The sequence below is a fragment of the Triturus cristatus genome, chromosome 2_1 (assembly GCF_964204655.1).
Source record: "Triturus cristatus chromosome 2_1, aTriCri1.1, whole genome shotgun sequence".
Lineage (NCBI taxonomy): Eukaryota > Metazoa > Chordata > Amphibia > Caudata > Salamandridae > Triturus > Triturus cristatus.
This window is the reverse complement of record NC_140581.1, coordinates 676,954,977-676,982,964: the sequence shown is the minus strand read 5'-3', so window position 1 is coordinate 676,982,964 and position 27,988 is coordinate 676,954,977. Positions and strand designations below refer to the sequence as shown.

The following is a 27,988-nucleotide window of genomic DNA, read 5'->3' as shown; positions in this document are numbered from 1 at the left end:
CGTGCAGTGCCCCCCTGGGCCAGTGTCAGCTCCCCCAAAGCGTTTTCATATGTTTTTCTTAAAGTGGGGGGGGGGCGTCTCATGGACACAGCTTCACCTTTGTGCATTGGTTACCACCCCAAGTCGGGGGTCAGCAGCTGATAAATGGTTTGCCACTTTACCTGTGTTCTCTGTGATTGACGTCTTACATTGTGACGTGCAAACAGAGGGGGGGGGGGGGCACTCCTTTCACATCCTCTCTTATGTGCAATTATGAATGAGTTTCTAAAGTTGTTTTGTGATCCAGGCATACTTTTCCAACTCAAGTAACTTAATACACTGTGACGTAACTGTTTGTGGTGGCAAAGCCAAAGTCTGTGATGTTGCAAATATAATTCTTTGCAACCACAAAACGTTTTTGTGTTTTTTAAACATCAGACCCGTATTGAGCTGTAATCCTTATTTCAAAATATGTGCATGCGCAGAATAATATTATTTCCTCTTTAGAGGAATTGGAGTGTGATATGGTTTTATGAGCTTGTCATTTGCCGCTGGTAAGTTGGATTTTACACTAAAATGATTTTCTTGGTCTTTTTTCAGGAAAGGTCAAAACAGTGGAGAGTCCTCCGATCTAAAACAAAGAAGGAGGTATGTAATTTAGTGATAGAACATGGAAGAGGCTGTAGGTTAAGTGATCTGTTGAGATTATAATGCTTATATTGTTTAGAAGAACCATATATAGATTTAGTAAAATAATTTGTATGGTGATTCGAGAAGCAGTATTTAAGTAGCTACTTAAGCCATTGCTAAGAAAGTAATTACCATACTTTTAGAATATTCATACATATTTAGATTACATGTACCACTGGTCATATCTGTTCTAGTTCGCAGCTTGATTTATATGTCACACCTAGCAATGACTAAAAAAGTTCCCTTTTTGTAGTGAATGTGGGCAAGAAATCAGGCACTTCTGATGGATACTTCTAACTGCAGATTCATCACCTTTAAAATATCCCTCAGGCCCAGACTGAACACAGAGAATTATTCATCAGTGCTCTCTCGTGCCACTATGTGGCATTGTGTGACTCTACACTGGCTTCATACCGCCCCAGAGTGACGCTGAGGAGCACCACCATGCACTCTGACATCAGCTCTTCTCTTTCAGCCTCTTCCTGGGCCTTAATTGTGCTACACTCCCAAACTTTGTTAGTCTTCCATCAACTCCAAAAACTTTTCAGTGTGCAAGGGCACGATTTCCCCACCAAAGACAACAGGATTCAAGCTGTGTCATGAGCGTTAGGGGGCAGGCAGCCCTACGATACAGGCCTGTGCCTTGAGATCTAAATTTCCTCACCAGGCACCCTACCCTGGACAGTTTCATTGTACAGGTTTTGACCAAAAAGCTTAGCCCTAATACTTTTCTGACTAATCCCTCGGATTGAGAATCCAACAGAACGGATGCTGTTGTTGTGCAATATTTTCTTCTGCCAGTTCGGCACTGTGGTCCATAAACATAACCTATTAAACTGATATATACAAGCCTTATATGACTTGGTCAGAGTGATCTTGCTACGACAATCCATGATGGGCAGGATGCTGTAAAATATGTCATCCACAGAGGCTGGCACCACAGATTACATTGGTAGAGCAGTTAGTACCACTGTTCTGCTCGTTCTGGTGATGTGCAGGCATCATTGATAGATATGGAACTGTCTAAAGATAGTATGGCCACAGCATGTTTCCTGGAGCTTTTGACTCCTGCAAAACAATCCCCCATCAGTTCTGAAGATTTAGGAGTTATTCCAGGAGCTTAGTCTATAAGCAGTGCGATCTTCCCAGCCAGTAATGCTGTAGACGGTTTACTGATAGAATATCGATGACAAAAACATCGATGTTAAAAATATCAAAAGAAAAAAAACAATACAAAAATATCGACTCACATACCTACACAGGTAAGTATAAAAATATTGAATCAAAAATATCGATGTAACAAATATAGAGGTAAAAAATATCGATTTAAATATATATATAAAATAAAATAATATATATTAAATATATTAAATATTAATATTAATTTTAACAAAATACATTAAATTTGAATATACATTTTACCAAAATATAACAAATAAACTCAATAAAAAAATAAACACAAAAACAATAATGTATACACATATATATTTTTATTTTAAAATAATTTAATAAACTATTATCTTTAATTTATTCTAAAATTTTAAAGTTATTTAAAATTATATATATATATATCAATAATTTAAAATATAAAAAACATTCTACAATAATTTAAAAGATTAAACTGTTACAAAATATATAAACTTACATTTCCCAATACAATCAGTGCAACAGTAGGGAAAGTGTTGGATAGCAAAATAATTGAATTTACTATTCCAACTCCAGCGAGTGAAACAGTAGGGAAAGTGTTGGAAAGCATAGGGCTAAAAATCACTATTCCCACTCCAGTGCGAGCAACAGTAGGGAGAGTGTTGGATAGCGGAGGGGAAAAAATTACTTTTCCTACTCCAAAGAGTGCAACAGTAGGGAGAGTGTTGGGTAGCGGAGGGGTAAAAAGTACTATTCCCATGTCAGTGAATCAACAGTAGGGAAAGTGTTGGCTAGGGGATAGGTAAAAATTACTATTCCCACTCCAGTGAGTGCAACATTAGCGAAAGTGTTAGATAGGGAGGGGTAAAAATTGCTATTCCCACTCCAGTGAGAGCAACAGTAGGGAAAGTGTTGGACAGAGGAGGGGAAATAAATCACTATTCCCACTCCAAAGAATGCATCAGTAGGAAAAGTATTGGATAGTGGAGGAGTAAAAATTACTATTCCCACTCCAAGCAGTGCAACAGTAGGGAAAGTGTTGGATAGCGGACGGGTAAAAGTTACTATTCCCACTCCCGTGAGAGCAACAGTAGGGAAAGTGTTGGATAGCTGAGGGGAAATAATAACTATTCCCACTCCAAAGAGTGCAACAGTAGGGAAAGTGTTGGATAGCGGAGGGATAACATTTTTTATTCCCACTCCAGTGAATGCAACAGTAGGGAAAGTGTTGGATAGTGGAGAGGTAAAAATTACTATTCCCACTCGGGGTCAGGGGGCGCAACTTTGGCAGACATCGCACAGGCCTGCAGGTGCATCAGTCCTCCATCTCCACATCCCCAACTACACCAGCAACCTAGACACTTTAGTTTCCCCTCAGTGTTTCTCGACTGACTGGTGGGAGGCAGGAATCTATATTTGTTCTGGGGTTGGTAATTCATCATATCCGACACATGGATCTTACAGATTATCCAAAGGGGCTATGCCCTGCCTTTCATTTCTCACCAGCTAACATTCCTCCTGCACCATTACAGATTTTGGAGGAGCATCTATTTATCCTGCTGCAGGAGGTACAATTCTTACTATTTAAAGGTGCGTGCAAGAGGGGGCCAGGCTCAGAATGGGAGCTATTCATACTACTTTCTCGTCCCAAAAAATGATGGAGGCATCAGGCCTATCCTTGACCTTCGACTCCTGAAGACCTTCCTGAGGAAGGACAAATTAAAAATGCTTACGTTAGCTCATATTTTATCTGCTGTGGACCTGGGATTGCGTGGTGTCTTGTATTACTTGACTTGTGTTTTCATATACCCATTCTGCAGTCTCACAGACGTTACTTGCATTTCATGGTGATCAAGAAACATTTTCAATTTTCCATACTCCTCTTCAGCCTCACCCCCACCCCACGGGTGTTCACAAAAGTGATGGTGGTGGTCACTGCCCTTCATTTGAGGTCAGGAGTTCCTGTATGCCCATACCTTGATGACTGGCTGCTGAAACTGGGCTCACCGCAGTCAGTCATAGACCATCTTCAGATGATGGCAGAAAGCCAAACATTAATGGGCTTCATCATATACGAGCCGGAATCCCGCCTGCTTCCCTCACAAATGCTTCCATTCCTTGGATTGATCCTGGATTGGGTGAGGTTCAAGGCTTTTTCCTCACCACAGTGAGTCAGAGACATTCATTTGAGCTATGATGCCAATATTTCATGTTCGATCCTGGATCTTGGTGAGGGTGGCCTCTTCCTTGTCAGCTGCGCACACTGGCCCTGCAGTGGAACCTGAAATTCCAGTGAGCCCAACATTAAGATTGCTTTTTAAGTTCCATCCAGGTCTCAATGGAGATAAACAAATATCAGTAGTAGTGGCAGACAATAACAATTTGTCCTGCTGCAGACCACTCTCCATTCCCCACACAGGAGCTGACAGAAATCATGGACACATCGCTACTGGGAATGGGGGTCATTTGTGGAGATGTAGAGGCCTCTTGTCTCCAGTGTAGAGGCAGCTCCACATGAAGTTACTGAAGCTATGAACCATTCGTTTGGCCCGGAAGGCTATCCTGCCATCCATCAAGGGGTAGCTGGTGCAATTTCTCATGGACAGCACCACTGCCATGTGTACTCCAACAAACATGGTGAAGTGGGATCCTTGGGCCTATGTCAAGAGGCCTTGTGTGTCTGCCGGAGGCTGGAGTAGTAGAACATTTTTATAGTCGCAAACCACCTGACAGGGGCCAGAATGCCAATGCAGAAGAATTAAGCAGATGTTGTCTGGCAGATCACCAGTGGCCTCTATCTTCTGTGGTGGTGCAGGGCATAGGTGGGAAGAGCTCTGACTAGATCTATTTGCCATTCTGAGAAATGCAGTGTCAACAGTTTTGTGCATTGGAGCTTCTGCAAGAACACTCATTAGTAGACTAATTCCAGCTGGAATGGGTAAAGGAATGCCTGTATGCCTTTCTGCTGCTACTTCTTCTGCCTCTGGTTCTGTAGATCAAGAATGATTGGGCACAAGTTCATCCTAATTGTTGGGAATGGACCAGGAAATCATGGTACCTAGAATGCCTGAACACGAGTTTCTGTCCTCTGATGAGGCTACCACTTCAGGAGGACTGTCTGTCTCAGAAAAAGCAACGGAATCCTTCATCTAAACCTACACAAATTACACCTCGATGCATGGATAGTAAGCAGCCGGAACTGACTGCGTTTGACTTGCCATCTGATGTGGTGGATGTGATTCTGGCTGCCACACGCCCTTCCTCTAAATCCATTTATGGTGGATGGTTGGACAATCTTATAACCTGGTGTGGTACCCAGGCACATTATGAAAGGTTTGAGTGCAACCACCCTATACCAGCTTTTTCCCAGACAAATTGGTGCTGTGGATTTAGGCTGCCTTTTTACCTAAGGTTACAAATCCCTTCCTCATTAGGCAGTCAGTCACTCTAATTGTGTTTTTTGCTAGCCCTCACCCCTAGAAAGCAAAGTGGCCTCATTTGAGGCACCCAAACAGGGTTTTGCATTTCTCATATTGATAGTACTGAGGCCCATCAAGTGGACAGTCAGCTCTTTATGGGGTTTTCTGGAGCAAAGAAAGGGAAGGCTGTGCAGCGGAGGACCTTGTTCTTGTTGAGGTGCAAAGTCCTCTGCATCAATATGCGATACTGGCCAAAAAACAGCATCCTGAGGTACTGAGAGCGCATTCCCAGTGCCAAGGCTGCTACAACAGAAATGGCATGAGGGGTGCCTATTCTCGATATTTGCCAGGCAGCGACGTGGACATCGGCACCTATGTTCCAAAGCACTACTACATTGACTGCCAGTTCCGACAAGAAGGTCACTTTGCTTGGTCTGTCCTACAGGATTTTTTTATTTGAGTTAATTCCACAAACCCTTCACCTTCGGAAGGTAGTGCTTTGGTATCTGTTCAAAATGTGATAAATCTGCAGCAGAAGTATCCATCAGCAGTACGTGTCATTTTGCTTTGGGATATGTTTTCAACTGCAGATTCCTCACTGCCTTCCTGCGGCCCTGTTCTGTCAAATGGTCTCTATTCGACATTGGCAAAGGTCCCAAGTTAGATATCAGAACACTGTTGCCTTGCATTTCTTTTGCACTCCATGTCTGCGGGTGGGGAAAGGGAAAAGACACAAAACCGACATCAGCACACAGGGGTTTCACTTAGATGTGGTTCCTCTCCGTCACTTTCTGGGTGGTATGGAGTCAGCGCAGAGCTGCACAATGCCCTCTACCAGTGTGCGAGGCAGTCTGGTGCCTGTGTGATATTCAAAAGCAGGGGAATCGGCGGTAAAATCGAGCATTCGCCAGAAAGAATGTTACTGAAGGTAAGTAACTTGATTGATTTTACAGTCTGTGGAATGCTGAGATTGATGGGCATTACCAGTTGCTGTTTACTCTCCTTATTGATTATCTGTCCTTCCATTTGGCAGGGATCCATAATTGTGGGTTGGGTAATTTACGTCTGTTAAAACGCTCTACTGAGGATAACAATGCTCCGTTGACATAGCTGCATATTTTAAGTAATAGCTGAGCATGCTCCTTCTATCGAGAAGGATGACCTCCCAATTATAATTCAGGTATATTTTGCACGAGGCATAATGTGTATATTCGGTTTCTACGATTTACCTACAGAAGATATAATGTATTGAATTACAAAATATTCTTTTACAAGGAAATAGGTTACGAAATTATGTGGGATGGAAACACCAACTTGAATTACTATTAAATATGTATTCTAAATTTTAAGATGCCCTGATAATTTTTGGTTTTGAAGGAGCCGGGTTCCATTTTCTAGACTTACTCTGGAACCCCTGGCAGATATCTCTTTTTGTCTGCTTGAAAGTGGGGAGTGGAGCAAAAATATCTTTAGCCAATTATACATTACAGTTCCAATGAACCATGACTCCAAAAAATCACAGACTCTCGATTCAAAATGTAGTTAGTTTATTACAAAGCCAAGAACAACTGGACATACAAACACTTCAAGACAATGGATTAGAAATACTGTACGCAGAATATAACAGCTCCGATGGCAAGAGTCTCCTTCATTGGAGGTTCGTAGGTAAAAACCATTAGTCTGTCCCTACACTATCGTTAAAGTGACATTCCTATTTAGCATTCCCAAAGGCAAGTTCCGAAAAAGGTGTCAGCGCGTGAGGGCTTCCTAAGAAGACCATTCACGGTGAATGGGTCAAGTAGCGTGGTGCTACAGAGCTCGTTCTCAGATGCTCTCTCTTCTCAAGGCAAGGCTGAAGTCCCCAGACTCTGTCCCTAGCTCCAATCAAGAATGGGTGTGAGACTTCCCATAATTCTGTGCAACATCACCCCACCCACGCAAGACACCTCCTCGTAGGCAACTTTTCATTCGGCAGCGATGCTCCTAGGCCTTGGCTCGATGACCTTGATTCCCAAGTTCTCTCTGGTGAGAAAGAACACCATCCCACCTTATCAGCATCGCTGTTCAATGTATCTTCCTCTCCCTAACAAAGATGCATTTCTCCACCTGCAATGGGAAACGTTAGAAAGAACAAATTCTGCCTATGCAAGAACACTACTAGCACACCTATCGTGAGAGCAGCAGGGAGAAATACACATTAGGTCTACAGAATCGGCCAACATAAGAAACAGCAAGTAACTCATAAAACACACGTATACATATCATTTTTACCGAGCACATTTAGATGAATGTGTTGCATAAGCATATGTTTTACCTCGGAGCCCGAGCAACCTTGGCCGATGCCCGGTGGCGCTGTCCTATGCAGCTATAGAGGAGTTTTGGCTCTGGTTCACCCCCTCGGCCGACACCTCCCCAGCCGGACATCTGACATTGTTTTCCTCGTTGCCCCATTGTGTTTCCTTCCCTCTCCCGCAGCTCATGTTTTTGTTTTCTCCTATGTCTTTACTTGAAGCCTGTAACTTGATGTAATTATGTAACTTGTAACGTTCTGATTCTCATGTAAAGCGCTCTGATGCCTCCGGGTCTAGCCAGTGCTATATAAAACTTCGCAAATAAATGAAGAAATGAAATAAATACATATGAATTATACCATTCGTTAGTCACAGTCACAATTCTTCACGCTAGGGTTTTCATCTAATGATAGATCTAATCATAAATTGCAATGTTGATTTCTCCACGTTATACGAAAATATGCCTATCACTTAACTTTGCACGTTAGCACAATACATGAGCTAATGGCACAGATGTTCACACAATAAAAGATTATATGCAGGTGCAGACTACTCATGATTATAATGCACCCGTACAAACGAAATGCAAATCTGCTCATCAGTTCCACATGAGTTAGTTAGAATAATGGGTAGGCAAGCCCCAGGTAAGACTGAACCAGGAGGGGACGAGGAGAAGGAGAGGAGAGACTATTATACTGGGTCCCACCCTTCTACTTTTATTGACAGTACTTGTTAAGGGTAGTAATTGATATATGTGTAGTCTTCATAGATTTTCACTTTATGGAGCTTCGCTGAAACCACTGCAAAGATAACTTAAGTAATCAGTTTTTTCAAACAAATTGACTTCCAACGGCATAAAACGCAGGCGTAAGGACTTCAGTAGGGGGTTGGAAAAATCGGTTAAATTGAATGACTCTAGTGAGTGTGAGGTACAATTCTGGCAAGGGTATGCTATATTGTTTCTTTTTGTATGAGTGAAGACTTGGAGGGAACCTAGCCATTGTGTTTTTGTATTACACCGTATCATACGCCACAGATGCCATCTCTAGCATCTTTAGAGACACTTTGAAGTCTGCTGCAAGCTTTACTTGGAAAACACCAGTCAGTACTTTTAGTTTCTGTTCTGTATTGTTCGGATTTATAATCTATTTTCCCATGTCGATCATCTGCTTCACTCTGTCAACTGATGTTGCATTTTGTAAGTGGCTGACAATTGTTGTGAGACCTGGAAGATATACAGTTCTTTTCCTCTAGCCATCCTACTGTAATCAAATACCACATATTATAAACGTATACATAAATATAAACTTTTCTTTCTTGAAACAGCGCAAGTAAAGATATTAAGACCCAGAACTAATAGAGCACTTCCTTTATAGAAATGTGAGCGCCATCGAATGATCCAAAAAGAGATCGTCGCGTTTGGCCTCAACAAAGCTGCCGATATGTATACATGATTACTTTGACCATTTTTGTAGATATTGTAATCAAGTCTGAACTAGTATCATAAAATGACTCTTTAAATATTGAACTTGTTTGGACATTGCACAAGCCTGGTCCCATCAAACTTCAACAACACTCCGCTTAATTAACATATGAGCTGTTTCCTCATGCACTATACTCTCCCTTTTAATTGACTTTGCATATTGACTGTCCCAAGACTGAATAGCTTGGATGGACTAACAGTTATTGTGAAACATGAGGTTCCTTTTACTCACTTATTTACATAAGAATCGATATTAAATAACTTGACCTGAGGCCATCAGCTAAGCTAAGACAATTCGCTTGTATTGCAACTGGTCAACAGTAATACAGTAGCACACGTATTGCTTCTAACTCACCAACCAGTGACCTCTCCCGTTCAGCCGTCTGTAGACCACAATAAAGGATAAGGTAGACCGAGCCATAGTTGTTGCTTCCGACCACAGTTTATGATCTTTGTAATTAAGCCATTCAAGCCACCCTACTTTTTTGCTCCACACTGGACTAAGGCATCCTCAAGGCGTGATCATGCTGGGCTTAATCATCCTTATTATGGTTCTCAATGCAGGTTTGATTTGTCTACCATTTTACATGATATTTCCCATATACATTTGTTCCCTATCACTAGCACTCGATCAGAGTAAACCTCTTGATGTCTCCAGACCATTGCCTCTAAAGGGCTGTTGCCTACTGTTTTATACTCCATCATGACACGTGTTACATTATACTCGGGTTTCACTATCAGGGTGCCCTTGCACCCAAGATGGCAACCAACGTTTCACTTTCTTACCTTATGAATGCCAACCTCAAACATACTTGGCAACATTCAGGATGGCTTCCAGTGTTTGATAATGCTCAAACATTTGCGTGTGAACATGGAGCCTACATGACATAAACGGTGACCATAAGAGCTTTTGTCTGACTTGTGATGCTGTACCAACATGATTATATTAATCTGGTTAAGTCCATGACTGAACCTCAGTTTTATTGTACTTCCAGATAAGACAGTGATGAGCTATTTCACTTACAACAAGATGAACTGAAAGGTTACTATACTTTGGAATCTACCGTTATGTTGTCATCTATTACCATTTTGCATACCTTTGTCTGCTATATACAAATTGACTATTCCACGCTATTGACTACATGTGTTTGCATCCTAAGTTTGACTCTGACTATATTCGAAGAATCTTCAGCATATATGGGTACCAACAACATTAACAAGCAGGCACACCTCTGTCCTGTGCAAAGCACATACATTTAAATGTTGATTATTGATGTGCGGTGGGAAGCTTGAACACCGCTCACGTACACCCATACATTGTCCTTTGTAATGGATCCTTGGTCTCATCTGTACCCCAATACCTGTGGGTAACTAATCGGGTGGGATTTATCTTTTCCCCAATGGAGTTTATGTACGCCCTCCAACAAAAGAATAGCAAACTTGATGTTCTATTTCAACTGCTTTCCTTAAGTTTGCTGCTATTAAATTAAGGACCTTTCATGTTGCCGTCCACAAGCCTATTGCTCATATTTTACTGTGGTGGAACCGCTGTGCATGTTTCACACATTCTCTTGCACATTGGGTCGCGGTATTGCCCTTATCTTTGATGTTTCCCACACTTGCCTAATAATATAGGATCTGTACTCAATTCTGGTTTCAGTTAAATCTCACACAATTTTGGACACCATTCGAACATTAACCTCACAGGGTGTAGTAATTATCACACATTTAACCCGTACTAACGAGATAAACATATTTCTCAGCCTTGAAAAAGCTCTTTGGGTGATACTCTGGAGCAAAACACGTCGACTGCTACTTTTTCTTCGCATAAAGCATTTACATACGCTTCAACTGGATTATGATTATGTTTTAATGATAACATTTCAAGTGAAGCCATATGAAGAGTCCTCCAATCTTTTTTTATTTTGTCAGATATATTGATACACAAAATAAAATGATGCCTGCTCATTTCTTCAAACGCTCTACCTGTCAAAACGACTCGGTGCTGCCTTCTTAACCGGTGTCTTGTGGTCTGTTCATCCATCTATTACCTTTGTCATCTTCACTTTATTCTTGCTCTGGTCCTTGGAAGAAGCCTTAAACATTCAATGCATTGCGAGAATGTGGGGATTGCCACTCCCCCAAAGATTGGAGACTGGGAACGCAAACTAGATTGGTGCCAACAGGCGAAGAAAGTGGTCTACCAGAGTAGAGGGATCCCCTACAAATTGGGAAAAGATCTGGACCCCATAGGAGAAATTAGAAACTAATTGTGTGAGACAGGGGAGGTGCTGGAATGGAAGGGGATTGAGTCCTGTATAGCTTGCTCCTGCTCACTACCGCCGGACGGCATCCGGTCTCTATATTATTGCAATGGTGTACCAAGCAATTGTTTAATAAAAAGAATGTTTTTAAAAAAAAAACATCCAATCAATATTTAGTTGTTTGCCTGCCGCTGTCGGTGAAGCCGTGCTGCACCTGTACGTTAGTACGCTGTTCAAGTCTCATCCCCGTATTGGTGCTGCAGGTGTAGGTTTTGCAAAGGCTATATTAATGGCATACATATTCAAAGTATATGTTCTTGTTGAACATTTTAAATGCCTGATCTATATATTATTTTCAAAGACATCTGCAAGAAGTCGATCCTTTTACTAATTTTTGTTGTTATATTTTCTGTTTCTCCTTATTGTCTCTACTCACTGAAGATCACGGTCTCGTTGTAATACCAGCAGTGGCAGTGAATCCGAAAATTGCAACAGAGAGCATCGAAAAAAGAGAAACAGGTGAAGATATTGCATGGTTCGAAGTGCATGATGGGACTGCACAGCTCCATACCGTTCGTGAGCCCAGAGGGGGTCTTGTTGCTAAGGGGCAGGCTTGTTGTTTTGCAATGCTGAGTTCCACCACTTATCGTTTATGAATTCTTGTGATGGGTATTACCTCCTCACTTTTCTGCTGGGAACATTTACATGTGGCATCTCCGGATAGGTTTCTGAGTGATTGACATTTTGTTACTCTCAACGGCATCTGTAATTCAAGATGATGAGGTATTGCCTGATTGTGGCCGAAGGGCCATTGGATGCGGGAGTTTTGTATTAAGAGTCCAGATTTGCTGATGATTCACCATGTGCTCTTCGGCCACGCACTTTCTAACCCCATGCCAATGTCCACAACATAGGCCGGATTGTGAATATGGGGCAGGACGCCTATCCCTGCATAAACGCCAGTTTGCACAGGTTTCTGAGTTCTGAGCCCAGGGGAGTTCTCGGCATGATGTAAATACCAGGCGCAATTTGCTCGAGGCTAATTTCGGCAGGTTTAACCTGCTGAAATTTACTGGAGGAAAATGCCCTATAATTATGGAGGAACGCAGAATTCTCTGCGTGAGACACCGCTACTCTGGCAAATATGTCAACGCCATTTAAGTCTCAATCAGGACATTACATTCTGGCTGCTCTTAGCGATCTCTCTGTGTCTGGGAACTTGCTCAGCAAGGTACTTTTCTGAGAATAGTGCGGCATGCTTTGATACTAAGTGATCCACTCCCCTCAAATATTTTTAAAAGGTTGTTTAATGGTTGGAAGAAGTCTTTGCTACAAGATCGGGATGTAGCAGGCTTAGTCATGGTTGGTAATAGAGTTTGTATTGCTGTATGTGAAAATGCTCAAGAATGCCCCACAGGGCAGTGGCTTAGCTCACTTTGGCCATTGGCTAACCTCACTGTGAGTGACGGTATTCTGTCCTTGACAAGGAGCACATCTGCACTCCAGGTACTTCCCTTAAGTGCTAGCCACTTCAATGGCAATGAGTGCTTTCTGTGACCGAAAATGGTGTTTTGCTTTTAACCATTGTGTGTTTTTTTTAGATTTCCCAATAGTAACGTTTTGCACACATCATGACAAAACAAAAACATTTATTGACAAAGCCAAAAGGCTGGTGTCCAATGCCAGTCATATTGGATTTTACATTACTTGTTCTTCGTTGCTGCTCTGTTGTAACTCTTGATCTATGACTAATTTTTGTAAAGCGCAGTGAAGCTCTTGATACTTCTGTGTGCTATGCAAAATTAATATATAAAAACAAATACAAAGACTTTACACAAGTCGTTTAATATTTTTCTGATTTGGGAGGCTCACTCCAAAATAAAAAAAAATGTTCACTCTCCTAGCTAAGAAAAGGGAAAGTCCACCAGTGAATTCTAAAATCTAGCACGAGATGTTGACTTGTGGAAAATATGCTTTTGATGACAGACGTTTAAGACGTGACTGTAATATGTCCAGAAAAGCCAGAGCCTATTCATACTGCTGAACAGAGTTGGACACGCCATTTTGAAGACTTACTTAATCCTGCCTATAGCAGGCCCAGTTCTTATGATGAAGGTTCGAAAGGGCAAGATGGCTGCCAGGAGCGCCCATTGTTGCATGAGTGGAGCTGGGTTCTTAATACAGACCGGGGGATAATTCTGTTTGCGCTTCATAAGCTAATCATGTTCTCTTACCAACTACTGAGGTCAGTTAAATATGTGCTGCTTATTTTGACTCAGGAGTGCCAGTATAGTTGGTAGCTATCTTCTATTTTAGGGCAACGTTATCCATGATCATACATGGTCGGCCATCTTCTAGCCGTGTTTTGTTCGCTCATTTGTTTCAAGATGCTATTTTCACCCTCGACTCCGTGATTTGTCAGGAGTGTTAGCGTGATGGCGAGGCAATGACTTATTTGGCTACATCCAAGTCTTCCTTCTCTCCTTTTTCAATGAACAAATGATGTAGAAAAGTTTACAAATTTGAAAAGTAAGCTGAAAAAACAAAAACAATAGCTCTCATTTTTCACATGTACCACATTTTTCTTTTTCACCACTTTTAATTGTGCTTCTTTGAAAAAATAGACGTTTAACGTGCTAGTGTGTTCTTGCTCATCACTGCTTTGAAATGTGTACTCTTCTAATGACTCTCTGGTCTTGCAAATGCTCTCGTCTTGTTTGTCAGTCTGTAAGCAGGACAGACTCCCTCTGTATGAATGCAGTATTCGATATTCTGCAAGCTTTTAGCATGTTACACTAGTGAAATGACAGCCTGGCTTGTCTGGTGGCATATTCCGATGGGTTCCTTCTAGTTGAAACCAGGGGCGTAACACAGGTCCCTGCAGCACCTGTGGCGCAGGAGGGCGGGGCCCAAAACCCATCTGAGGGGCTCCATTCCGCCCAAGGGCAATGCGTGTGTGTGTGTGTTATGGGAGCCCCTGGAGCCCCTTATGCATTCTGCAGGGTGACCCCTCCATTTACGTTATGTGACTGGTTGATACAAGTCACCCTTATTTCAGTGCATGTCACTTCCTGGGGGTGGAGGTGGGTGAGTTAGAGATAGAACTGAACATATTTGATTGAGCCTCTACTGACGAAAGCAAGGTGCCCACTCTTGGAATAAAGGGAGATGTTTGCCTTTTTCAGGGCAACTCTGTAGAAAAGGGCTGTCTGCATGCGGTGACCTTTGTATGCCATGTTGTAAATCACTGTTTGATCTCAAAAGCTCCAGGGTACATTGAGACGCAGCCCTGAGTCAAGGGAAAGCCAGGCAACCAGCTGAGGGCGTTGTGTGTTCATGTTTCTCCCCCTGATTCTCCTTGTAACCTGACAATGCTGTCTTTGTGAGCTCTCTTCTCCTCTTTGTTTTAGCTCTCTCTCTCTCAGGGCTATCAGCTGTAAAAACATACTTTCCTGGACGAGGTGAGATGCTTTCTTTTCTCTTTCACACCACCATTGTTTGTGTCGGAACGTATGACGAAAAGGAACTGACATGTAGTATGGAAGGTGCCTGACTCACATGCCCATTGATCAGCACAATGCCCTTTGTACCCCTGGGGTAACATAACTCTCCTGTATACGGTGCGACTTTTACTTAATTATCTATGACTTCGTTCTCATTTTTGATATTCATACCAGCATGCACACTGTTCTACGGCTTTTTTTATTTTTCCATATAATTCATCAGTTGTATTTTGTAAAAATGTTACCAGCAAATACAATTTGGTATTTTGTCAGTGCTACCATACCTGATGTTTTTTGGACCTTCAACTGCAGTTGTTGAAAACCTGCCTATTCTTTTGTCATGTTTGTTTTATTTTATTTGGTCATATGCGCAAAATAGAGATCCAGTCGCATATCCTTAGACCCACTCCCTTGCCCATCTGACACTTGTTCTGGCCATCTGGATGTCCCATACACTAAGTGTCCCTTCTTAGTTTTTCTACAGTCAGTCACTCAGACGGACACAGACATAGACGCACAGACACACACACTCATACACACACACAATATCTGTCTCTTTCTCTCTCTCTCACACACACACACACTCACTCACACACACTCACTTACTCACACACTCACACACACACACACACTCACTCACACACTCACACACACTCACTCACTCACACACTCACACACACTCACTCACTCACTCACTCACACACACTCACACACTCACTCACACACACACACACACTACTCACACACTACATTCTGTAACCCTGTAGCATCTCATAGATGAAGAATCCAGCACACTTCTCAAGCTTATATGGCTGCAATAGGTGGGTTTAATATGCAGGACCAAGTACTTGCAGGTATTCCTGTAACAAGCAGGCCTATTTCTAATCAAAGGATTGACCCTGAGCTCCATTGGCTTCAGTCCAAGTTAATGGTGCTACCTTTCATGTGGTGCAAACATCATTGAAGCATTGACATGCTGCTCAAAATCAGTTGAGATAACCTAATAGAGGACACCTTTGCTAATTTAGCAGGTGCGTGTTTTCAGATATCTTCACTGTATCGTGTCTACAAGCCGATTACAGTAGAATCAAGGTGTCAAGAGTTAATGTACAGTAACCCGTTGGCACACACTGGATTAGGGTTAGTTAAACCAAATTTTGAGTGCCAACATGAAAACTAAAATCTGTAGATCCCACATATGTCCATTTCAAGCAGCTGTTTCCATCTTTTCAGAACAGTGCATCAGCGAACAGAACTGTAGATAGGAATATTTTGTTTGGAAATGAACCATTCTTGGCAATGGATCACTAGGTGGAGAGGGCTCCATGTTACTGTCAAGTTCTTGCATGAGTTGGTTTTGGGCACAGCCAAGTCCTGAGCACAATCAGGAGGAAGCGTCTCACAGTCGGACTGGCGCATTCGCCAGTTGGAATGGTTTCTTAAACTTTGGCGGTTTGAGCAAATCGTGCCTCTTGCTTCTTGCACACGCTGGTTGAACAATCGATCTGCAGACTGTTTTCTTGTTGACTTTATATGGAAATCAAAGAAAGTAATTTTAAGAAATAGGTTTTAAAATGAAAGTTCTGCCCCCAGATAAATGGGATGGTTTATATATTACCTGGTAACACATGTAAATCAGTAAGTAGTGCCATTTCTTTAGGTAATAGATTAGGTATTGCTGCTGCTGTGCAGCCAGGATACGCAAAGCTTGCACTTCCTGAAATGTCAGTACTGCTCATTGTACATCATTGTTGACTTCTGTGGTTTTTATCTAGTGAAAACAAAAGTCAGGGACTGTATTAAGGGTAAGATTTACTGTAGGGTGGCTAGATTCAGTGTCAACATATAACAGCCAGAGATGATATGGATCAGCCTGGCGGCACCATCAAAGGTAAAAAAAATCACAAGTTTTAAGACAAAGGAGACAATAAATCACACAAAGCAATGACTCCTCGGGTCCTGGGAGGGACTGAAGGAGAAATCCGATGTTCTCTAAAAGCGAGTCATTCTTCACAGGGGCTCCTATTTTATCACAGTGTTTCCCAGGGAGCCGAGCTCTAAAGGTGTCATCAACATAGCTCATGACATTGAGAAGGATCTGGGTTTTCAGCAAAGGGCAACTGTGTGTACTATTAGTGGAAATGTTCTTATTTCTGAAGTATTTCCGATTTTTTTCTGATCTACTTTTGCCTTTTTTTCATAGTCAACAGTGATGAATCCCAGAAACCTTCATTTGGGGTCATTTGCAAGCATGATGTTTCTTCCTTATCCTTCATTAAGAAGGTCTTTCTGCAATTCTGGAATCAAAATCAAGATTATACGTTTATGAGAGGTTTTTTTTTTAGATATGCGTAGAGCTTAGCAATCACTGCTGTCTCAACCATCTTCACTTAGTAGACTCTGGTGATTGGTCTGTGATTGGATAAGGTCTCAGGTTTTACATGAAGCTGTTTCCAAAGTGGATGCATCACAGGGTGTTTGACCTGCTGAGAGCCACATCCAGATGTCATGAGGGTCTTGTGGTGAGAGGTGTGAACTCTGGTTGGATGTTTTGATGTATTTTGTGCTGCAGATTTTGAATTGAGAGACAGTCGGTGTCAGCGGGTTTATAATCTTAGTTACTGTTGCATCTCAGACAAACTCATGGAATGTGGTCTGAAGCTCCCCCCGATGAATTCATGCCAGAAAATAATGGTGCTAGAGACGATTGCTCTAAGAGTATCAATTTTGCCTTAAAACGTAACTATGAAATATCACAAATTTGCTGGTAAGGAATTTCCTTGAATGACTGTGACAATTGTTCTTTGGTCATCTGTGCCATTACTTTGCCTATCCTTTTATCCTGCACCAATCAGTCCTCCTTCATCCGACTCATCTGTGGTGTAGATTGACCGCTGTTCATAGCCTTGAAATTCCTGATCTGATCACGTCTCATAATCTTGACCTTTTATGCCTGACGGGGCCTGGGCAAAGCAAGACGTCTCAGCCACTGATGGCCATACTCATTCCTCCAACATAGTCTATTATCTGCCTTCCATAGATGAGTTCCTAGTCTGCAAGACCCTGAAACCTGACAAAGTCCTCACTGTTCAATGTTTGTCTGTGGACATAAAATGATGGGCGCTTAGTCTACAATGTGGCATATCATCTGTCACTCTCAGGAGATTATATAACCCACAAAGATGAATATTTTTAGCTGCCCACTGGAATATCTATCTCCTCCCTGAGCAATAATTTCCCTGGAGATTTTAACTTGCACTCGGATGACAGGAAAGTTCCCTGTGTCTCCCAGTTATGTACATTCGTACTCAATAATAATTCCCCCAACTCTGTGCATCCTCCTTACACAGGAAAAATTCCATTCTGTATCTCATTATCTCTACAGAGAGGAGGCTAAAATCTGTGCACAACAGGTATTTTGGTTTCCCAAGGATAGTTGGGCACAAGGCCTGGTCAGAAGCCAGGTCCTGCACCAACCCTTGCTGTGCACGGCCAGAGGGAATGCACAGCAGGAGTTGGCTACCCACAGAGGTATAGAAGGAAGGGCTAATTGGATGCAAGGCCCTGTGGTCAACCCCACTATAGTTGGCCTAAAGCTGTATGCTGCGAGTATTGTTCAATCACAACCTGGCAGGCTGTGGTGGGATGGACATAGAGCCTGGTTGGAGGCCCAGGCCTGCATCAAACCTCTGTTGCGCACAGGGCTGGCTTTAGCACTGGAGGAGTCCCGTGCGACAATCTTTTTGGCACCTCTTCCTGACCTCCTACATGAATTCGCTCACTACACCTCTCCAACAATGCACCGCATCTCTCCATAGTCTCTCTCTGACAAACATTTCATTTTTTATATAGTGCTACTCATAGTTCATTCACACTCCGTTCTTTGATCTGCATGGTAGACGTTCTTTGCAGCAGGCACATTAACCCTCTTCGCTACTTTCTGCTCAGCCAAAACTGCCACTAGAATGTTGCCAAATGAAGAAAAAGATGACACAACTTCTGCTGGCAAAGTAGTACAGACTTTAAAATAAAAAACTGCAAGTGCGCAAGCAGAAGGCCAGTCAGCTCTGAAGAACTGAAATCTGAGCTTTAATTTGCAATGCAACGGACAGCTACTTTTATAGTCTTATAGTCATGAATATGTCATACATCTGCATAATCAATGAACATCTGCTAAGCACAACATTTAAAAAAAATATTCTTTTTTTTGTACAGTTTTATTTTTTTGTTAGGCACGGGGAGATTAAGTGATTTGCCCAGAATCACAGAATATTGAGCGTCACTGCCGTGACGCGAACCCGGTTCCCCAGCTCCAAGGTAGACCGTCCTAGCCATAAGGCCACATTCTCTCAAAAGTTATACTTTCTGTAAAAACAGCTAGTCACGTGGTTACGAAAATGCGTCTCAGGTGTGTGCGTTATCATAAGTAGCGCTTCCACATCACCGCTTCACTAATAGTTGCCTTGTTGTGTCTCATAATAGCAGTGCTCTACTCCCTACGCACCTGGGCCTGTGACCTTCCATTTGTTCTGGGCCTAATTATAATTCTTTATCCTACTGAAGTTCTTATCCACTTCCCACGCCCCAGTGTCCGGTCTCCATCTGTGCTAGTTTTTATTCTGCTACCGATGACAGCTTAGGCCTGTACTCCTCCTATAATACGTAACACTCAGTGCTTTAAATGAAAAACGAAAAGTGCCGGTACTCACCAAATTGATTGAGGAGCTGGTGGGGGCGTGCCTGGGGGCGTGGCCTCTAGGCATGTATTTGTAACAATAGTGTCATTTTCTTATTCAATGCAAAAGCCCACTAGTGTCCTTCGGCTAAGTTCCTTCATATGTGCAGGGCGTAATTGGTGTTTTTTGCAGTTTATATAGTGTGAACTTGGCAAAAGGGCATTAAAGCGTTTTACTTGAGAAGCAGAAGTTTTACATGAAAACATACCTTTTTTGTTTTTATGGCAAGGGGAGATTGCCCAGAATAATAGGATTTGATTTTAACTCCCCGTGCCAAAAAAACAAAATAAAGAATGCTTTTGTGTACAACTTGCACTTCTCATTTAAAGTGCTTTAATACCACCTGCCAAGTGTGCGCTATATATAACTGCAAAAAAAGTACAAATTGTACACACGAGCCGAACTTAGCCAAAGGCATTGGTCGCTCTGAGAGTCAGTGGCGAGTGTATTCCAGCGCTGCAGCCTTACACTCTAACTGACAGCGCAAAAGTTCCAAAGTGAGGAGCTCTGTCCGTCAGGCCACATTTCCTTACTCCTGTCACGCTGTCAGTTAGGAGTGTAAGGTAGCAGCAACCTAGAACAGGAATACATTCACTATTGACTATCAGAGCACCTCACAGACACGCTCCCTCTGAATGTATTGAGCAGCACCTGCGCTGCATGTACCCATACCCCAGAGCCTGACCCCAACATGCCTCTCGGAGTACCGGTACTCTCTTGACACAAGGAGAAGTTCCGGTACTCTAGGGGAGAAAACTGAGAAGTGCCGGTACTCAGTACCGGTGAGTACCGGCCCATTTAAAGCACTGGTAACACTGACCACGTCTCGTTGCTGGTGCTTTCATTGACATGAGTAGGCCTTCTTCATTTTCAACATTCATTATAACAAGACAACATTCCGATCTCTCACCAGTAGGAACATTAATCACCAGAGTTACCTTGACACTTTTATTGTTGCCTGAAAACTGGATACACAAGGAAGTTCACTGCTTTTAAACCAAAAGTTATTTTTAGACACAGCCCCCCAACCGCCCACCAAAGTCAGTACCAGGTGCGGCTGCACCAGTTGCACTGCCCTAAAGCAGGCCCTGGTTACACACATCCAAAGGCAATGGGCTGCAGGTGGTGGCAGTCTGCAATGAGTTGAGTATAGACTGACTAGAGGCCAGGGTCTGTGGCCAACCTCCCTCTGCGCATGGCCACATTTTGATGTGCAAGGTAGGGTTTGCATGGCTGTTGTGCAAGAACGGATCGTGCTCCTAACCATAACTTGTGAATCTCAGTGGTTTTTTGGTTTGAATTTGTAACCGTAACTGCATGGTAACTGTGCTTTTTGAGTGTATTTCACAAGCTTTTCTAAATATATGTTATGGAGTTATGATCAACGCTAATTATACTTCACTTCGACCTTTGTTTATTAGTAGAGAAAAATATATAGAGAGAGAGAGAGGGAACGAGGGAGAGGGAGCGAGATATGCAAGCCGATGCATAGAGTGTAATAACCAAAACAAGAACACAGGGTTAAATGGGTGCAGTGAGATACAAATCACAATACCTAGGTCTGATGAGCATGGCCCCAATTGTTTTCTTTGGTAAACTGAATAGAATATATGATGCATTTGGATACTTTTTCAAGTGAGTTACTATTGTGGTAATAATAGCTTACCACAATAGTAATACATGTGTGAATCTGTGTTTATTAATGCCCTTGTTCCAAATACTTTACAAACCTTTACTTTGACTGGCGCGGCAATAAATGTATGCGTGAGAGAAAGAGATTGCTACTATCCAGTAGTAGGCACTTGATTATTACTTACTTGTTGACTTTCACCTTATGTAGATTCGGTCCCAAGGAATCATGTGCTCTATGTGGTACGTCACTTCCGTAGCTGAGTGCGTCATAGCAGCCTGCCGGCTGTACCTCATGAGGGTGTGATGTCTGTCTTCTTGTGCATTTTTGTTCTTTGAGGTTTTGTAATTTAACGGATGTTCCCTACCTGAATACAACAATCACTACAAAATCCATCCTCCACAATAAACACAATTATTTGCAATAGGTCTCCTTCTGTTTTTTACCACACAAGAAAAGTTGAACCTTAAGGGGCATATTATCAAGGACGGCGTTAAAAATTATCGCCGGTTTAGCGGCAGAAAACTGCCGCTAAAGCGGCGATAATGGGCTTTATAATATGCCCTTGAGAATTCCCATAGAAGTCTATGTTCTCGTGTGAACCTGGACTTCTATTGGAATTCTCCAGGGCGATAATTTTAACGCCGTCCTTGATAATATGCCCCTTAAAGCCTTCATTTTTGTAATACCCTGGAGCAGATGTTGGCACCTCGGCGGCTTTGGCCATTCTGTACTGCGTAAGTCTGAAGCCCAGAGATTCACCTGTATTTCCACTTGTCTGGATCCTATCAGGATTTCGCAGACCGCTCCCTTTTACCAGTCACCCTATCAAGCACTGTCTAACAGTGCTCTGGGGTGGGAGGTGTGTGTGGATGGATGGATGGATGGATGGATGGATGGATAGATGGATGGATGGATGGATGGATGGATGGATGGATGGATGGATGGATGGATGGATGGATGGATGGATGGATGGATGGATGGATGGATGGATGGATGGATGGACGGACAAGTCTGCCGTTGGAGATGAGATCACGTTGACGATGAAGGCTTTAGGCAGAGTGTTCCATCCAGAGTGAAGCAGTTTCAGCATCAGAGGAGTGTGTGCGTTTTATGAATTTGCTCGTGTAAAAGAAGAGTTTTATAAACCAAGATATCACGAGTCTTCATTGCTTTAGTCAGAGGTGATCTGTGTCTGGATTCTTTATTTCTGAGTTTCTAGCTGCTCTAAACCACAAATGTAGGTGTCCCTCTCATCTCCACTGAGCTTTGAAGGTTCTGCTGCATTTTAAATGAGGCGGCTGCCAGCAATGGCCAGCATGCAAGTACTTATCAGGGAAGGCAGTGACCTAAAAAGTGCTTCATCTTTCAGTAGGCGAAAAGGTATTTTGGGTTGAGGAAATGTATCAGCCTTTTGGAGAAAGCGTTGGCCTCGTGACATACGCAGCCTTCCCAGGTCAGGAATCTGCGCACCCTGTAGACCGGGGCGACACAGCCGGGGTGTCAAGGGTCCGTTTAAAGTGGTCTTCGCCCCTCTGGAAAGAGACCCAGCCAAGCAGGTGTCATTCTATGCTTAGGAGGCCACAGAACATGCATCATAACTTGTATTTAGATGGTGCGTCTCACAGCACTTCTGTCGCTTCTAAGGGTTGTAAATAACTGCTATTACTATTGTTTAATGTACTTTACTGTGATGTATGTACAACAAGGGATCAGTATGTTATTTGTGAAATGCTCATCTCTGTGCGTGCCTCCCTTGCAGGTTGCGGCAGGAGAATGACATGGTGGATTCTGCGCCTCAGTGGGAAGCTGTTTTGAGACGACAAAAAGAGAAGAACCAGGCGGATCCCAACTTCAGGAGATCCAGGCACAGATCCCGGTCGTAAGTAGACTCCCATTCTTGTGCAGCAGCACACCTAACATCTTATTCACTCTAGCTATCAAGTTTGTTTTTCATGTGAGCCTGAAGTTGAAAGACAGAATGGTAAATGTAAGAGGGGCCATTTGGGAGGGCTGCTCACCTGCTGTAATTTCCCAATTTTCCTCAAACAAGTACAGTGGGTCTCTTGATGTTGTGAGAGGACATTCTTTAAAGCACCGTTTTTAGGCCCGAACTGATTGTAATGGTCTTGGATATGGGAACTTCCTGAAAGGTTAGACTAAAGGCTGCCCTGGCTGGAAGAATGAAGGGACGTCTCCGTCTGTGAGGTCATCGAAAAGGCGCTGATTACTCCTTAGGGAAGAGTAGGGCGGTGCTGTCACTTGGGATTCAACGTGTGAGCTATTGGGTGCCGTGACGAAGGAATACATTAAACCACTGCAACCCTTTTTGAGTGGAAGGAAGTGTTTCGGGCTAAAGTAGCCCTCTATCGTAGGAGTTTACACGCAGTCGCTATACCAGGTAACACACATTCCAGGATAGCGCGTGTGTAGTTCCAGAGCTGGCTCTCTTGAGCAGCATCCACCAGTCAGCCATCTCTTGTGCACCGCAGAGGGCATCCCTTCATATAGTGAACATTCTGGATGTTTTCACTACCTACCTTGCATTTCATATTTTGTGCGTGGACTTTATTTTTATTGTAAGTAAGGTAATTAGACAACCCCCCTTACACGGATCCTTCTCCTAGTCTTGCTGAAGGAGCACACAAAATGTTATGGCGTCACCATCGAGTATCGCCGTGTGTACTGTGGTGGGAGCACAACCGCCCACCTTTCTCCTGACTCTTGAATAGAGGTGAAAGCATTACTACTGTCCACAGTGATTGAACTCTGTGATCTACCTATCTAGATCAAGTTTCATGCTTTCAGGTTAAGCCTTAAGGTGACATTGTAATTGGTTGGTTTGGAATTATAAATGGTGACTTCTTGCGTGCTCCTGCCATCTAGTGGTGTATTATAGAATAACGTCGACACTTTTTGCAATGCAAGAAGACCATCAGTGGATACAAATCAAATCTAATCAAGCTTTATTCGGTACATTAAAAATGTCCATAAAAGCATACTATAATGTAAAAAGTAATACATCAAACACCAAGATACATTTATATACAATTATTCCAAAAAGTTAAAAAAAGGCATTTTATAACCTAATATTTTTGCATAAAAGGTGGCAGCTTAACAAAATGTGATTTAATCAAGTTTCATCATTTAAATTTTCCAAGTAGGTAAGGACCTTTATTTGTTTAATGGCCGACACTATAAAGCAAATTACCGCATTACAAGTTAATACATTGTCCAAGTTTCAGATTTGATTAAAAGCAGTTTTAAAAGAGTACAGATTGTTAGCAATAAAAAGGGGGCGTAAAAAGGCTTTTCTAATGTCTCTATAAAAATTACAGAAAAGTAAAAAATGGAGGGTAGTCTGAAGAGATCTACCATCACACGGGCAATTTGGTAAGTTTGCACTCCACTTACTCATCTTTGGGAATGCAACCTGGCAGTGGAGCGTATTCAGCCGTAGGCTAGTTAAATAAAATCTGTGTTGTATGTTAGTTATAAAAATGAGATACGGCTGGATGCCCACTGCTAAGGGTCCTTCAAGATAGAAGGTTATACTTGATTTTGTGCTCAAGGCAACCCCCCTTGATGAAGCCCTAACGTTAGAAGCCTCTTTTTTAGTTCTTTTTTACTAGAATTTTGGATGTCCTCAGGGGCTTGAGATTCGCAGCTACCTTTCATTCATTTAAAAGACCACAAATATGATTTAACCATGTTATTTTCTTACTATGATCCTGAGTGAGACAATCCAAGATAATATCCCTCGTAAAATGTGTTTCCTCCCTAGTCCAAATATGATGCCACAAGGTTAGAGCGGCTGTACTGATCAAGTCATTTACATATGGTGTATCAGTCTCCCTATGCAATATAATAGTGGCAGTAGAGGTTGGTACTGATAACAATCTTCTTAAAAGAAGGATTTCCAGTGGCAGCAATCAGGTATAATTCAGCAACGAAGCGGCTCCCGCCAAGCGGGTGCCGCGAGTTGTTTTTAAAGCCCTTGGGCGCACAGCAGCAGCGTCGGCGCCTCCAGGCGCGGGTTCAGGGCCTTCTGGGTACTGAAGTTCTCTCCCAGTGGCAGCAATCAGGTACAATTCAGCAACGCAGCGGATCCCGCCAAGCGGGTGCCGCGAGTTGTTTTTAAAGCCCCCGGGCGCACAGCAGCAGCGTCGGCGCCTACAGGCGCGGGTTCAGGGCCTTCTGGGTACTGAAGTCCTCTCCCAGTGGCAGCAATCGGGTACAATTCAGCAACGAAGCGGCTCCTGCCATCTAGTGGCGTATTATAGAATAACGTTGACACTTTTTACAATGCAAGAAGACCATCAGTAGATACACATTGGGCCATGTTTACAAGGACATTCCGCCACCGGAGCGTCCCGTTTTACGACTCTCCGGTGGCACAATGCCCTGCTCCATATTTACAATGCGGTGCTAAACCACTTTGCGTGGCGTAACGCTGCATTGTAAATATTGTACCGTTTCGCTCAGTTTTCTGCATCAAAGGGGCATGCAATGGGTGTTGCTGTGTGCGTTCCACCGCAACACTCATTGCTTTTTGACACTGACCCAGATTTACAAGGCTCTGTAAATCAGAGGCAGCGTCAAAAACTAATGCCATTGAAAAGCAGGCGTTACAGTGGTGCTTCGAGGAGAAATATTATTATTTCTCCTTGGTTTTTGCACTTTCTATGTGCGCTGCATTCTGCAGCACACATAGATGGAGCAAATCACCTTTATTGATTGTTTATGTTCAGGAAGGCGTCCTAAACAATCATCCCTGCAACTCAGGCACCCTTGCACCATGGCGCAAGGGTGTCTGCATTGGCGCTAGGCAGCTTTTTTAGTGCTGGCGCAAGGGAAAACACAGGGGTTCACTATTTTATTGTGAATGCGGCGCATCTCTGCGTTTTTTAAATGATGCAGTGCGGTGCTGCTAAATCGCTTGCAGTGCCGCGCTGTGTCATTTCTTTGTAAATATGCCCCATTTCCTCCCAGTCCTCTCACCCTACTGGATCACACCATCTACCCCTCAAAGCACTTAGGGGCATATTTGTCTACGTATGAGACCTTTCGATTCTTAAAGCTCCTTCCCCATGGATATGATCATATATTTTTTTTTAAAGCTGTCTTTTTATCAAACTTCTGTCAGTTGCAGTATACATTATCACGTGTGCATGAGTGTTGGTAATACATAGAATCCTTACATTTTACATTTGCAGTTTGTTATTACAACATTTACTATGGATCCTGTCCCATCCATATGCTTTACATCAGCATTAATTCACTTAATAGTGTCTTGTGTGTACTCCCCTCCCTTCCCCGCCACCTATTCTTCAAATTCCCCTATATTCCAGCCACATATTTTCCCCCATTTCCAGGGGCAGCTTCTGCTTTCATAGACCACCTTTTTTGTTGCACTGCACCAGTATAGGTTGGACTTCCACTACTCTACCCTCGGGGGGGGGACTCAACCCCTAGGCCCTGGCAATGTTTCTCTTACCCACCATTGCTGCCACCATTAGCCACAGCTATTGAAATTTTTTCCATGCCTACTCGCCCGTCACACACAAAATGTCCTATCTAGCCTCCAGGGAGATTTCCTGTCCTAATACCTCGGACACGGGGGGTATGATCATAGTCTTAACCTTCTAGTAAAATAAATTGTATGTTTACTAAACAATAGGCTATGTTAAATGGAAACATCAGCTACAACTAATACTATTCAGCACCACATCTTTTATTATAAAACGAGGAAAAATATGTTAAAAGATCAACATTTTCTATTTTTGCATTGTATTTATTGTGTGAAATAAGGATTCATTTTATTTAACAATAAAGTGTTTCTAGCAAAGATTTCAAAACGTTATTATTATTCAGGAACATTCTGCAATATGATGTGAAGCTTTTATTAAAGGCTTGTCAAGGTAAGTTCAACTTTTTTTTTTTTTAATAGATCTTTTTATTTAAGGCAACAAATCAAATATTAACACCAACATAAACACATAAACAAAAACAGTCATGATATTACGAAACCAGGATAAAGAAAATGTGGCACAAATTCAATAAGAAACCATACAGAAGGGTGGGGGAGCTCTTCTTACACATGCATAATTTTAAGGCATAGTCAGTGGAGCTGCAGTCATAGGGCACTAGATTACATTGTTTCCGTCTCCATCGCGAATGGGGAAGTATCTCTAAAGGGGATGCACAGCCAACCTCTGCTTTCATTCCATGGGGCCCAAATTTTGGTCCACTTCCCTGGGCAGCCTCTACTCTCATACACCGCTCTCTCAGCCTGCATACACCAGTCCATATCAGATTCACAATCTGAGCATTTCAATTCAATTCCACCTTTCCACGTCCTGGCAATATTGTGCTTGGCTACCATGCATCCCATGGAGGCCCACAGTCTCTCCGGCCTCGTTAGGTCCGTGGCCTCCCAAATATTCAAAAGGCAAAGTCTCGGGGAGCTGGCAATTTCTTTCCCACAAATCTGGGACACAGCTGCGGTAATCTCTCCCCGGTATTTCTGGAGGACAGAGCAGTCCCACCATTGATGTAGATATATGCTCAGCTGGCCACAAGCCCGCGGGCAGACGGGAAAACTAATGAGACCCATTTTTACCAGGACAGTACTTGTATAATAGATCCTATGAAGTAATTTAAATTGGACTAATTTAAACCGGGACCGGATTGCCGTTTCCCGAGGTGAAGCGAGGGCCTCTCTCCAGTCCTCATTGTCAATATCACCCACATCTGAACACCACTGTGCCCGAACTTTAACCATAAGGTCGGGTGCGCTATTTTGGAGCTTACGATACGTTAGGGAGATGGCCATCTCAGGGGGATA

At 42.8% G+C, this 27,988-nt stretch overlaps 1 protein-coding gene across 4 annotated transcripts in view; it reads left to right on the top strand.

The window, feature by feature from the left end:
* Positions 1-27,988, top strand: part of EPB41L4A (erythrocyte membrane protein band 4.1 like 4A) — an 821,385-nt gene that overhangs the window by 747,566 nt on the left and 45,831 nt on the right. For 2 of the 4 annotated variants that reach the window (XM_085632597.1, XM_085632595.1), the window contains exons 16-19: positions 580-627; positions 11,714-11,791; positions 14,683-14,733; positions 22,904-23,023. In XM_085632597.1, the coding sequence (XP_085488723.1) occupies positions 580-627; positions 11,714-11,791; positions 14,683-14,733; positions 22,904-23,023 (297 nt within the window). The remainder of the gene's footprint in view (positions 1-579; positions 628-11,713; positions 11,792-14,682; positions 14,734-22,903; positions 23,024-27,988) is intronic. The other 2 variants (XM_085632598.1, XM_085632596.1) reach the window with 1 other exon arrangement.